The 13,592-nt window shown below is 38.9% G+C and overlaps 1 protein-coding gene and 1 pseudogene across 1 annotated transcript in view; one reads left to right on the top strand and one right to left on the bottom strand.

The window, feature by feature from the left end:
* ADAM22 (ADAM metallopeptidase domain 22) overlaps nucleotides 1-5,917 on the bottom strand; it is a 235,196-nt gene extending 229,279 nt beyond the window's left edge. The window contains exons 1-2 of the mRNA XM_040259774.1: nucleotides 5,827-5,917; nucleotides 5,205-5,365 (exon numbers count right to left, since the gene is read on the bottom strand). Coding sequence (XP_040115708.1) covers nucleotides 5,205-5,365; nucleotides 5,827-5,917 — 252 coding nt within the window. The remainder of the gene's footprint in view (nucleotides 1-5,204; nucleotides 5,366-5,826) is intronic.
* Nucleotides 5,918-10,990: 5,073 nt separating this feature from the next.
* LOC120877455 lies at nucleotides 10,991-11,447 on the top strand (annotated as a pseudogene).
* Nucleotides 11,448-13,592: the final 2,145 nt, after the last annotated feature.

Raw genomic sequence — 13,592 nt, 5'->3', positions numbered from 1 at the left:
GAGAAGGTTGGTAGGAAAATAAAAATGTGCTGGGGAATGTCTCCTTCCTGTTTATTACAGTGGAACAAATTTTTTACTGGTTGCACAGTTTTATCAATATTGAGCTATTTAGGTTTAACAAATGCGCATTAAGGGAAAAAAAGATGTATGTCCTATACTCAAAAAATATTTCTAATTTCTAGGAGCCCTTTTTCTCCAGGAAAGCAGTACTACAGACAATGGACGGTCATGCTGAAGCAGTATTCCCAAGTGAAACAACCCAATTTTTGGTGCAGCTCATGCATGCTTAGGCATATAGATAATTATGTTCACAAAAACAGTGCACAGCTATCTCTTGTCTTCCTGTGTCCATCTTGCATTTCCCCATTCATTACTGATTATCAAAACTGTAATAAATGGTAGGTCTATGTTCTCGACACTTGACTACTTGAGAGGCTTACAAACGCTTTCCAGGGAATGAGATAGAAAACAAGTAGCCTGTCTATTCACTGACAAAGACTTCTGATAAAAAGAAATTCTGCTACTTGTAGCAAAACCAATTACTGGCTGCCAAACAAATTATTGAAAATGTATGGGGTGACCACACAGCAAAACAAGCCTATCTACCACACAGCAAATAACCTATCTTTGATGCTGTGCTAAATCTATCATGCTTGGCTTGCAAAAAAAAAAAAAGAGTAACCAGGAAGGTGCTTGCTCTTTATAATAGCAATTACGTGACCATTGGTTTCAAACCAATAGCAGGACTCTGTAAGTGATACCTTGCTTATATGGGTGTTCTATCAAAATATTTTTTATCCTATTATCTGCAACATACAATTTTTTCAGCTTAAGTAATTTCGAGTCAGATGAAAGGAAGACTGCATACTTTGAACATTCCAGTTCTGCATGCTCTTTTACAGAACTGAAATTACTTAAGATCAGGAAGACAGTCTTGAGGAGAGCAAGGTTACCCACGATCAAATACAATTCCTTTGACTACCATTTCTAGAACTTCATGGCACAATAAGCTTTCAGTATGGGTCAGTCATCTGATTCAGGATGAAAATAAAAGTATACATTCAAGTAACTGGTCACACAAATATGGACTTATACCAACAGAATTAATTATTTCACACCTATCAAATTGCCAGTATTTCCACAGAACTAAAATAAATTTTCCAAAAATATAAAATGTGCAGTTCCATTTTGGGATGAAAACTGAAGTAAGGACACAGTAAAAGTAAAATTAAGGTGTTTTATACCATCATAGTTCTTGTGAGCTTTCTCAAACATTAAGTAAAGCATTGCTGGTTTCCTTACTCTAGATCAATGACTCTATCTTACCAGGTAAGAAACGATTCTTCAGTTAGGTTAGATGACCTATAAGATTTCTTTCATCTTTATAATCATTAAGATTCCATTTAGTTATGTAAACTTGAGTAATTTCTAACTTACTTCTGGGAAAATGTTAAATTCTGGTAATTAGGGCACCATTTTGCATTAAAGTGATGTCATAAAATTTCTAAATAGTACTCAAGCAGCCTAAGGGAGTTAATGTTATTTAACAAAACTCATAGTGCTTGTAGAACATGCAGAACTGTTCTAAGTGCTACGTAAATATTAACTCATTTATACTAAGCAGCTAAGTATGCTTAGTAACTAAGTTCTTATGAAGCTTAATAAGTATGTGAATTGGCATTGAACAATGAATTAAAGTGAACAACCACATTCACTCAGCCTTTGAAATTAACATTATTCATTTCTAACAATTAGGGTTATACCATAACAACATGATGGTATAGGTAAGTCTAGTAGGTTACCTATACGTAGGCCGGTAACTCAACTTACTGAAATCCTTGAACTGCCTTCAGGAGAAGCCCAAATTCCTCAGCAAGTCATGAAAGTGCTGCAGCATCTATTTTCTGGTTTGTTTCTTCTGTCCCTTAAATCGTTAACTATTTGCAGTCAAAACTGCATCTGATTTCACACGTCCATGTACCTGCTGACCCTTCATTTGATATGACCACCCCTTCCCTATAATTTGGTCAGTTCTTACCAACCCTCAAAACACAGTTCAGATAGTGCCTCCCCTTGAGAACCAACCCTGACTGCTCAGCTAGGTTAAGCACTGTCTTCTCTGCTTCCACATCTTTCTGTGATCACCTCCAGAAAATCACACACAAAGACACACTGTAAATACCTATCTTTTTATTCATCTTCCTACTTGTCTGTAAACTCCTTAAAGGCTAGAACTGAGTCTTTTACCTCTAAATCCCCAGGGTCTTACAAAAAAAAAAAAAAATGGTATACAGCATGAATAAATGTCTTTTAAATAAACAAATCAGTATATACCTTTGTGAGCTGATAGAAAGCATCCTAATTTTATTATTAGAAAGGAAGTTGTTAAACATATTTATGAGTATAAATTATATCCATTTAATCACCAAAAAAAATAACAAGGTCCATATATAATTAACTTATGTTTTTAGATTCAATGAACAGTTCTCAATTAAATAAGAAATGACACATTGCAGGACCACTCCTCAGTTTCCTAACTGGAGGAAATGTTGGCATGTGGCAACTAAGTCTTTACAACTCTGCCAGATTCAGCCCTACTAGTCAGTGATCACTAACTGTAGCTGAGGAACATAATAAACTGCTGTAGCTACCTAGATGACCCAGCACCCAACCAAATGCACTATTTGTACCTCACCAGGTACCAGAATGGAGATAACTGCTTGTCACAATTACTTGGATAACAAGACAGTATCTTCACTCTCATTGCTGACTTGAATGAATAAACTACTCATGCTGTTGTTTAAGCTGCTGCTGCTGCTGCTAAGTCGCTTCAGTTGTGTCCGATTCTGTGCGACCCAATAGACGGCAGCCCACCAGGCTCCGCCATCCCTGGGATTCTCCAGGCAAAAACACTGGAGTGGGTTGCCACTTCCTTCTCCAATGCATGAAAGTGAAAAGTGAAAGTGAAGTGGCTCAGGCATGTCCTACTCTTCGAGACCCCATGGACTGCAGCCTACCAGGCTCCTCCGTCCATGGGGTCTTCCAGGCAAGAGTACTGGAGTGGGGTGCCATTGCCTTCTCCAGTTATTTAAGCTAAATCTTACCAATTCATTCACACCTCTCCACAAGTGAGGGCATTTGGTGGTCATGGTCATTCTTCTCAAATGTGAGGTTTATCCTTGTAGGACGTAGAAGCTGCACAGGCCCCAAGTACCTTCTGCCCCAAGTGGAGAGATCTATGAACCAAAAAAACACCCACAAAAGTGGTATTCCAGAAATGGGGAGAAAAAGGAGGACTGGCCTGTTGTCCAAGAATAGCAGTCTTTCACCGACACAGAGAAGGGCAGAGGGTACCTAAAGACATCACCAGCATGAGGCAGAGGCTCCAGGAGTCTCCGGGTTCAATCCTGCAGTTTTCTTTTTCTCCATCTCTACTTTCTTCCTCTCTGATTTGTTTTAAAGCACAGTGATTTGTTTTAAAGCAATGTCTATATCAGCAAAAATTTGGCTTGTGGAAGACTCTACTGGATGAGAGATCCCATATCTTCAATGAATACATTGTATGGAAAAAAGGAAGAAAAAGGATGAGGGAAACCATGCATTAAAGAGGCTTTAAAAAAACTAATTGCAGTTTATAAACATTATCTGGATCCTGGTTCAAACAAACATATATAATATTTATATGTCTATTTTATATATTTATATATATATAATATATTAACATTTAATATATATTAGCTATGATAATATCATGATTACATTTTCTAAAAAATCCTTGTCTTTTAGAGGTGCATAGTTAAATTCTTTTATGAAATGTTTCAAAATAATACAGAAAGGAAAAGAAAACAGGATGTATATAAAATAAGATTGGCTATGAGTTACAAATTGCTGAAGCTCAGAGTTCATTATAATAGTCTGTCTACTTTTGTGTGTGTGTTTGAAATTTTTTGTAATAAAAGTTGCAAATGAGTATGAGAATATTCCTCTACAGAAGTAATTCTAACAGTGTCTGATGCTTCTTCAGCTTTACTATGGAAACAAATCATAATGGAAAAGGTATTTACCAAACATTAATTCAAATGATGGGATCCTTCACTAAAACTTGACATATTAAATTTTCTATTATAATAATCTAGTTGACGGATATTACTATAGCATTTAAATTAATTTCTATCATGTTAAGATTTTAACAAAATTAAGGACTTGGCTACAAACAAGAAGCATTTTTCTATTTTTACATATTTTACACTTATAGTAAATTACTATGATTATCACATCAAGACACATCTTAAAATATTAAGAATACATTTAGACATGTAAAAATATTCAGCCTACTTTAGTGAAGTGTGCAAAATTTTCAACTACATGAACATGTTCTATCTTAATATGTACTTACAGGTGGATGAACTGGTTGCCAGGTTGATACATGTAAATAAAAAAAATGCTTGCAGAGCCCCAAAATATTTACTTAGATTAAACAGTAAGTTCAAAAATGAATTTTCAAGCATATATGTGAATGTGTGATATTGACCTAAATATGCTAAACGGTAGTTACATTTTTATTTTAAAACATACTTTATCAATGCCCCCAAAGCCACACTGCCCTAATTACACCAAGAGGACTGCTACCAATAAAGAAAGGGGAGAAGGGGATGTCTTCTTTGTAAGGTGGAGGTGAGTGGGTCCATCTCCGATGTCCACAAATTGAGTGAGTTGAGAACCTTGTAGTTCAGCTTACTTTTAAGATTTAAGTTTAGATAGGGATGTCGACGCTTGTTTTTCCAATTTTCCTACAGTACCAATCTTGGCTTAAATCACACAAAGCCTTCTCTTTGAGAATTAAAACAACAACCACCACAACAATAATGATGTGAATCCTGCTCAAATATTATATCCCTTCTTGCCTACACACGGCTTTTGCTTGGCCGCTGTGAGAGGGTCTCCGCCCCTTCACTCAGGTTGCCGCACACATGGAGGCATCCCGCACAAACACCTCTTGAGCAAAGCCCCTGGCCTGTGACTCTTTGGGGGTTTTGTCCGCCTTTCTCTTCTTTCTTTTGCACAGGGAGCGCCATATATGACTCGCAAGAGAAATGCGCTGCTTTCACCCAAGACACTGCATCTCCAGGGCAACCGAGAGCAAACGCAGGGTCGGAGTGGGCCGGGCCGCGCGTAGGACCACCCCCCTGGACCGCGCCTCTCACCTGCCCACTGCTGGGGTCGCCCCGCACCCGCGTGTCCAGCGCGTCGTGCCCAGTTTCGTCTTCTCCACCCGAGCTGTAGATGAGCCGGAGTGGCACGATGCTCTGGCGCTCCAGGAAGCGGTTTTCGTTCCTCCTCTCCAGCTCCGTCAACGAGGCGTCTCCTTCGGGCAGGAAAGAGGGGAAGGAAGAATTAGGGAGAAAAGGAGAAAATAATGACCCTGACGGACACTCGTCCATCCTGCGGTCCGATGATTCCCCAGAGAAGATCCTACCTCCCCTCCCTCTCAGACCCCATCTGGAAAGGACGCAGAGATACCAGACGCAAAGCCTTGGACCAGCTCATCTGAGAGCATCCAAGATCGGGGCCCAAAAGCAGAGCCCCCTCTCCCATCCTCCGCATTCCTCTTCTACTTCGGAAGAAAAACAAGCATTTGACCTAAAGCTTCTAACGCATCCGCGCGCCCCCACAATATATTTTTGCTTCACTTCTCACCACCCTTCTAAATGAAAAAATCTCCCCGCTAACTCGGGAAATGGGGATGCCCCTTTATCATGCGCTTGAGGGCTGCAAAGATGCCCGGAAAATGGTACGTCCCAGAGCCACAGAGGGCGGCGAACTTACCTGCCCGGCCGCAGCGCGCCAGGGGACAGGTCCCCAGGGTGCAGAGCAGCAAGAAGGGCACGGACACAGCCGTCGCTGCCGCCGCCTGCATGGTGCTGCCGTCCGCCCGCCTCGCCCGAGATGCTCAGCTCCTCATGCCCAGGCAGCCGCGTCCGGCTCCCGCGCCCCGCGCCCCGCGCCCGGGGCTAGCCTGGGCCACCAGCTCCCAGCCCCGACCCGAGCTGTGGCGACCCGGGCGCTGCAGCCTCCACCGCGGCGCTGCCTCAGTGCTGCATTGTGCTCCGCGGGCGCTTCCGCTGGTGGGGGGAGCGAGCGAGTGCTGCATTGGGCGGTTGGCTGTAGCTAAGTGGTTTCTAGCGCCTCCCACCTCATCCCCTGGCAGAGGCTCCGGCGGGCGACGAGCGCTCGGCGGGGAGCGAGCGCCTGCTGCAATCGCCCCCCGCACTGGAGCAGGGGCGCGCGCACGAGAGTCAGCTGGGAAATGTAGTTCTCTCTCTACGTCCTGCTGTCTCCACGACGGCGCGGACTGTCGCGACCTCGTGACCACGGAATCATCTACAGCCTGGAGATGGGAGGGAGGAAAAGGGCAAGAGAAAGAAAGGTCATCCCTGGCAAGGCCTCCTGGGACCGAAGATGCCCTAGATGCGCCACTGCGGAAGCCTGGATCCAGCCACTGCGTCCCCCAGAACTGCAGTGATGCTTCCTCCAGATGTAGTAGTTAAATTATGATCAGGCAATCATACCCTCAAGATTACATGGGTTACATGGTAACGTCACTGTTCAACAAACATCGATTGAGGACCCACTGTGTGCGCGGCGGTCGACTTAAGAGCAAGGGACACAATGCTGAAGGACAGGGCTATAGGAGGTACCAGCTATTGAGTTAATACCATTTTGTACAATACTGGGATGTTTTCCTCTTTCCCTGGCAGAATTTTTTTTTACTCCCTGCCTTTTTTACTCCCTTCCCTGGTGGCTCGGAGGTTAAAGCATCTGACTCCAATGCAGGAGACCCGGGTTCGATCCCTGGGTCAGGAAGATCACCTGGAGAAGGAAATGGCAACCCACTCCAGTATTCTTGCCTGGAGAATCTCATGGACAGAGGAGCCTGGTAGGCTACAGTCCACGGGGTCGCAAAGAGTCGGACATGACTAAGGGACTTCACTTCACTTCTATTGAGGTGGTTTCAGATTCCTTCACCATCGTGGTGTTTTGAAAATACATGCCAATGTGCCAGTGTCCCAGATCAAGTGTGGTATCCAGAATTAAATACAACTTAGACAAGTTTTCACAGAAAGAGATTCTTTTCTCTGTTGTCCTAAATTCTTGCCTAAGAGAACAATCCATCATATTTTGGTAATTGTATCTCACCAAACTTATTGTCACTTTGAAAAATTTCCCCCAAATCTTCAACTAATGAGACCCTTAAGAATTCTGTATATGACATGCAACTGAAGCCTGAATAGGGCTACAAGATTTCAATAGTGTACTCTAGACCTTGATGCAGATTTCACAATACAGTAAAATAAAATTAGAACCCAAGGCCTAGAGAAGCCCTTAACCTTCATTTCCTACATAATGAACCCAAATTCTTACCCCAGTTCTCTCAGTTGGGAGAAATAATTTTACAGTTTTGTAACTACTGTGCTGCTGTAAATATACCCCGAAATTTTTAAATTTAAATCTCTTGTTATAAGCAATGCCCTGTGTATGTGTTGTGAGCATTTCTTTAAGGCAGATTATACCAGAACAAGAAATTGTTTGGTTTACAGGGTTTGCCCATTATTTTTAGTGTAATAGATGCATACCTTTAAACAATTCCATCTCCCTGGCACAGAATGGACATCATGAGAGGCGAGGTAAGTGAGAAAATGCCTCTGGTACTAAGCTATAGTTTCCCAAGGTGTATTATGGAGGCAGAGGAGTGGGAATAAACTTGTCTTAATAGCAATTTAAAATACAGCATCCCATCCTTTAGGGACAGAATATCTCCTTTGACTCTATTTGAAGGCAGTGCCTATGTATATATATGGTATTTTTGCTGTCTTCATTTTCATTTCCTTCCCACCTAGTTATTTAATTAATAACCAATTAATCTAGTTAATTAACACATTTATCACCTCACATATTTATCTCTTTTTTGATGAGAATATTTAAATTTTATTCTTAGCAAATCTCAATTATTTAATACAGTGTTATCAATATTGGAGAAGGAAATGGCAACCTACTCCAGTAATCTTGCCTTAAAAATTCCATGGACAGGGGAGCCTGACAGGCTACAGTCCATGGAGTTGCAAAGAGTCAGGCATGACTGAGCAACTATCACTATCAACTATAGTCACCTTTTTACATTACATTCTTAGATATTATTCATTTTATAGCTGAAAGTTTGCATGCTTTTACTAACCTCTCTCTATCTCCATTTCCAGTGTTCAGTTCCTACTTTTCTACTCTGTATTTCTATAATTTTGACTTTTGGGGGGTTAAATTCCACATATAAGGGATACCATGCACTATTTGTCTTTCTCTGTCTGACCTATTACACTTATTAAAATATCTGCAAGGTCCATTCACAAGTAACAGGATTTCCTTCTTTCTTAGGGCTGAATAACATTCCATCATATATGGAAATGAAAAAATGACGATCCAAAACTTATGGGATGCACCAAAAGTCGTTCTAAGCGGGAAGTTGAAAGCAATAAAAGCTTACCTCAGGGAACATGAAAAATCTCAAATAAATAACCCAACCTTGCAACTGAGGCAACTAGAAAAAGAAGAACAAACAAAACTCAAAGTTAAAAAAAATCATAAAGATTTGAGCAAAATTAAATAAAATAGAGGCAAAAAATATATAGAAAAAAACCAATAAAACTAAAAACTGGTTCTTTGGAAAGATATACAAAATTGATAAGCCCTTAGCCAGATTATCAAGAAAAAAAAGGAGCGGGCTCACATCAATACAATCAGAATACAAAGGATCATAAGAGTCTACCACAAGCAACTATACACGAATAAAATGAGCATTATAGAAGAAATGGACACGTTCTTAAAAAGGCACAATCTCCCAAAACTGAATCAGGAAGAAATAGAAACTATGAGCAAACCAATCACCAGTATTGAAATTGAATCAGTAACTTAAAAACTCCCAATAAACAAACATTCAGTACTAAATGGCTTCGCGCAGGCAAATTCTACCAAACGTTTAGAGAAGAGTTAATACTTATTATTCTGAAACTGTTCCCAAAAAATGTAGAGAAAGGAATACCTTCAAACTCATTCTATGAGGCACCATCACCCAAAGTAAGGTGATTATATTGGGATTATATTGAATAATATATATATTTTTTAATATATATAACCACACACAAAATTATAGGCCAATATCACTAATGAACATATAGATGCAAAAATTATCAAAAAAAAAACAGTAAACTGAGTGCAATAATACGTTAAAAGGACCATATACCAAGATCAAATGGAATTTACCCCAGGGATGCAAAAATTTTTCAATATCTGAAAATCAATGTGATATACTACATTAACAAATTGAACAATAAAAACCATATGATCATCTCAATAGATACAGAAAAAGCTTTTGACAAAATTCAATACAATTTATGATTTTTAAAAAACTTCAGAAAGTAGGCGTAAAGGAAACCTACCCCAGCATAATAAAGGCCATATATAACAAACCTACCACTAACATCATACTCAAAGGCAAAGAACTGAAAACATTTCCTGTAAGATCAGGAACAAGACAGGGATACCCATTCTCACTACTTTTATTCAACATAGTTTTGGAAGTCCTAGACACAGAAATCATATAAGAAAAAGAAATAAAAGAAATTAAAATTGGAAAAGAAGCAAAACTGTCACCCTTAGCAGACGACGTGATGCTATACATAGAAAATCCTAAAGGCACTACCAGAAAACTATCAGAGCTCATTGGTAAGTTGCAGGCTACAAAGTTAATATATTGAAATCTGTACCATTTCTATACACTAACAACAAAATATCAGAAAAAGAAATGAAGGAGATGGTAAATCCCACTTACCATCACATCAGAAAGAATAAAATACATCTGAAGAAACTTACCTAAGGAGGCAAAAGACTTGTACTCCAAAAACTATAGGACTGATGAAAGAAATTAAAGACAATGCAAACAAGTGGAAAGCTATACTGTGTTCTTGGATTAGAAAAATCAATACTGCTAAAATGACTATACTACCCAAGGTGATCTACAGATTCAATATAATCCCTATCAAATTACCAGTGGAATTTTTCACAGAACTAGAATAAATAATTTTTAAAAATTTTCTGGAAACACAAAAAACCCCCAAAATAGCCAAAACAATCTTAAAAAGAAAAAAGAACAGAGCTGGAGGAGTCATGCTTTCTGATTTCAGGCTATACTACAAATTACAGTAATTAAGACAGAATGGTACTGGCACAAAAACAGAAATATAAATCAGTGGAACAGGATAGAAAGCCAAGAGATAAACTCATGCACCTATGGTCACCTAATCTATGACAAAGGAGGCAGCAATATACAATGGGAAAAAGACAGTCTCAAATAACTGGTGCTGGGAAAACTGGACAGTTAGATGTAAAAGAATAAAATTAGAATATTCTTTAACACCATATACAAAAATAAATTCAAAATGGATTTTGGACCTAAATGTAAGACTGAATACTGTAAAACTCCTAGAGGAAAACAGAAAGAACACTAACATAAATCGCAGCAATATATTTTTGGATCTACCTCCTAAAGTAATGAAAATAAAAACAAAAATAAACAAATGGGACCTAATTAAACTTAAAAGCTTTTTCACAGCAAAGGAAACCATAAACAAAATGAAAAGACAACCTACAGAATGGGGAGAAATAATGCAACCGACAAGGGATTAATCTCCAAAATATACAAACAGCTTATACAAGTCAATATTTAAAAAAACAATGCAATCCAGAAATGGGCAGGAGATCTAAATAGACCTTTCTTCAAAGAAGACATACAGATGGCCTATAAGCATGTGTAGAAATGCTCAACATCACTATTATTAACGAAATGCAAATCAAAACTACAATGAGGTATAACCACCCTTCAGTCAGAGTGACAATCAGCAAGAAGACTACAAAGAGGACTTGTATTGGAGGAGGATTCCAAATGGGTTGCAGCTGCAGCGGCTCCCCACCGATGGAGGGTAGGCAGTCCGGGTCCACATCTGAGAAAGAGAACCTAGGCACCTAGAAAGGTCCCAGTCTGGGGAGCAAGATAGAAGAATCCCCTCTCGTTCCCCGCACAGAAGGCCGTCTAGGTCCCCAAGAAGACATGGATCCACATGTCCTGCCCCTTCTCAACTGAAAGAAAGAAGAAATGAGAAGAAGAAAGAAAAGAAACAAAGAGTAAAGAACATCAGATAACTGAGGAAGACTTAGAGGGCAACACAGAGGAAGAAATAGAAATGAAGTTAATGGGATTTGCCTCCTTTGACTCCACAAAAGGGAAAAAGGTGGATGGCTCTGTAAATGCCTGGTCCATAAATGTGTCGAAGAAGAGAAAGTATAGGCAGTACATGGATTGAAAAGGTGGATTCAACAGACCTTTGGATTTCATTGCATGAGCACTGAAGTCTTGAAGAATGATTTTTTTTTTCCCCTCATCTTGATCAGACGGAGAAGGCAATAATGGCAACCCACTCCAGTACTCTTGCCTGGAAACTACCATGGACGGAGGAGCCTGGTAGGCTGCAGTCCATGGGATCTCGAAGAGTCAGACACGACTGAGCGACTTCACTTTCACTTTTCACTTTCATGCTTTGGAGAAGGAAATGGCAGCCCACTCCAGTGTTCTTGCCTGGAGAATCCCAGGGACGGGGGAGCCTTGGTGGGCTGCCGTCTATGGGGTCGCACAGAGTCAGACATGACTGAAGCGACTTAGCAGCAGCATCTTGATCAGAACAGTGGATTTTGTATTTAACATGCATCAAAAACAGGCTCACAGTCCTTCCTCCTTGTAAAGTAAGAAAATTTTATTATGACGTGTGTAGTTCACTTACCCTGCCTAAAAAAAAAAAAGTTAAATATTACATTTTTTCCTTTAGGAAATATCATTTGGGGCAGTCATCAACCCCTTTTTTTGTACTTATTCCTAGGAAAACTGTATATGATTTTTTCTTGGATGCTCTTTATGACTTTTTAAAACACATGAAAGTAATTTGGAAGTAAGTTTCTCAAGTAAAGCAATAATTTCTACTCTTTTGTATTTGATATTTTTATAACTAGAAAAAAAAGGATCTCCCTACACATTTTCTCCCTACACATAGACTTAGATATCATGATTCTTCATAGTTTAAAAATTAGAAGATTGAAAAAATACAACTGGATTTTTTTATGTCTTCTGTGTTTTTTGCCCCCCACACCAATACCATATTTCCCCAGGTGAAAAGCAATACATGCTTATTATTAAACTAAAAAACACCTTGGGAGAAATCAGAAGGTAGGGAAAAAAAGCGAAAAATCACTTGTAATCTACTCCCAAAATGTTAATATTTTGGTATACATATTTCCATTTGGATACGTATTTCCATTTCCTATGGATATGTATTTCTTGCCCCTAGCCAAAGAGATCAGATGCTGCTTTCTTTGCTAATCCTTATTCTCCTGTGTACTGTGAACATCTGTTAAATGTTCTTATAAATTGTTTGGAAAGTTAAAAAAAGTCTACAAAGAAAAAATTTTGAAGGAAAATTTAGGAACATTAGGGAACCCTCCTACACTGTTGGTGAAAATATAAATTGATATAACTGCTATGGAAAACAGTACAGAGGTTCCTTAAAAAACTAAAAATTGAGCTACCATATGATCCAGCAATCCCACTCGTGGCGATATATTTGAAGAAAATTCTAATTGGAAGAGATACATGCACCCCAGCATTCATTGCACCACTATTTACAATAGCCAAGACATAGAAGCAACCTAACTGTCCATGAGAAGAAGAATGGATAAAGATGTGGTACATGTATACAAGGGAATATCACTCAGCCATAAAAAAGAATGAAATAATACCACTTGCAGCAACATGGATGGACCTAGAGATTTTCATACTAAGTCAGTCTTGTGGAATCTAAAAAATGACATAAATGAACTAATTTACAAAACAGAAAGAGAGTCTGTTTTGTAGAAACAGATGTGGAAAGCAAACTTACATTTACCACAGGGAAAAGAGGAAGGGACAAATTGAGAGGTTGGGATTGACATATAAACATTACTATACATAAAACAGATAACTAATAAAGATATATTGTATAGGATGAGGAACTCTTCTCAATACTCTCTAAGCCAGACAAAGACAAATATAACATTATTTATATATCATTAAAAAATGATATAAATGATCTTATTTACAAAACAGAAATACACTAACAGACATAGAAACAAACTTATGGTTACCAAAGGGGATTGTGGAGGGGTGAATAAATTAGGACTTTGGGATTAACATATACATACTACTTTGTATAAAATAAACAAGATACTGTATAATATAGGGAACTATACTGAATATCTTATAATAACCTACAATAGAAAAGAATCTGAAAGAGAATATATACATACATAACTATATATATATAACTGTATAAACTGTTCCAGACAGAACAACAGACTGTCTTTTGGTTTCACCTTCATGACCAAACTTGTTTTCACTAAAAAGACACATGTACACCCGTGGCTGATCATGTCAATGTATGGCAAAAACCACCACAATATTT

Source organism: Oryx dammah, unplaced genomic scaffold, assembly GCF_014754425.2.
Source record: "Oryx dammah isolate SB20612 unplaced genomic scaffold, SCBI_Odam_1.1 HiC_scaffold_18, whole genome shotgun sequence".
Lineage (NCBI taxonomy): Eukaryota > Metazoa > Chordata > Mammalia > Artiodactyla > Bovidae > Oryx > Oryx dammah.
Note: the sequence above shows the minus strand (reverse complement) of the source record. Positions and strands in the feature narration are given on the sequence as shown.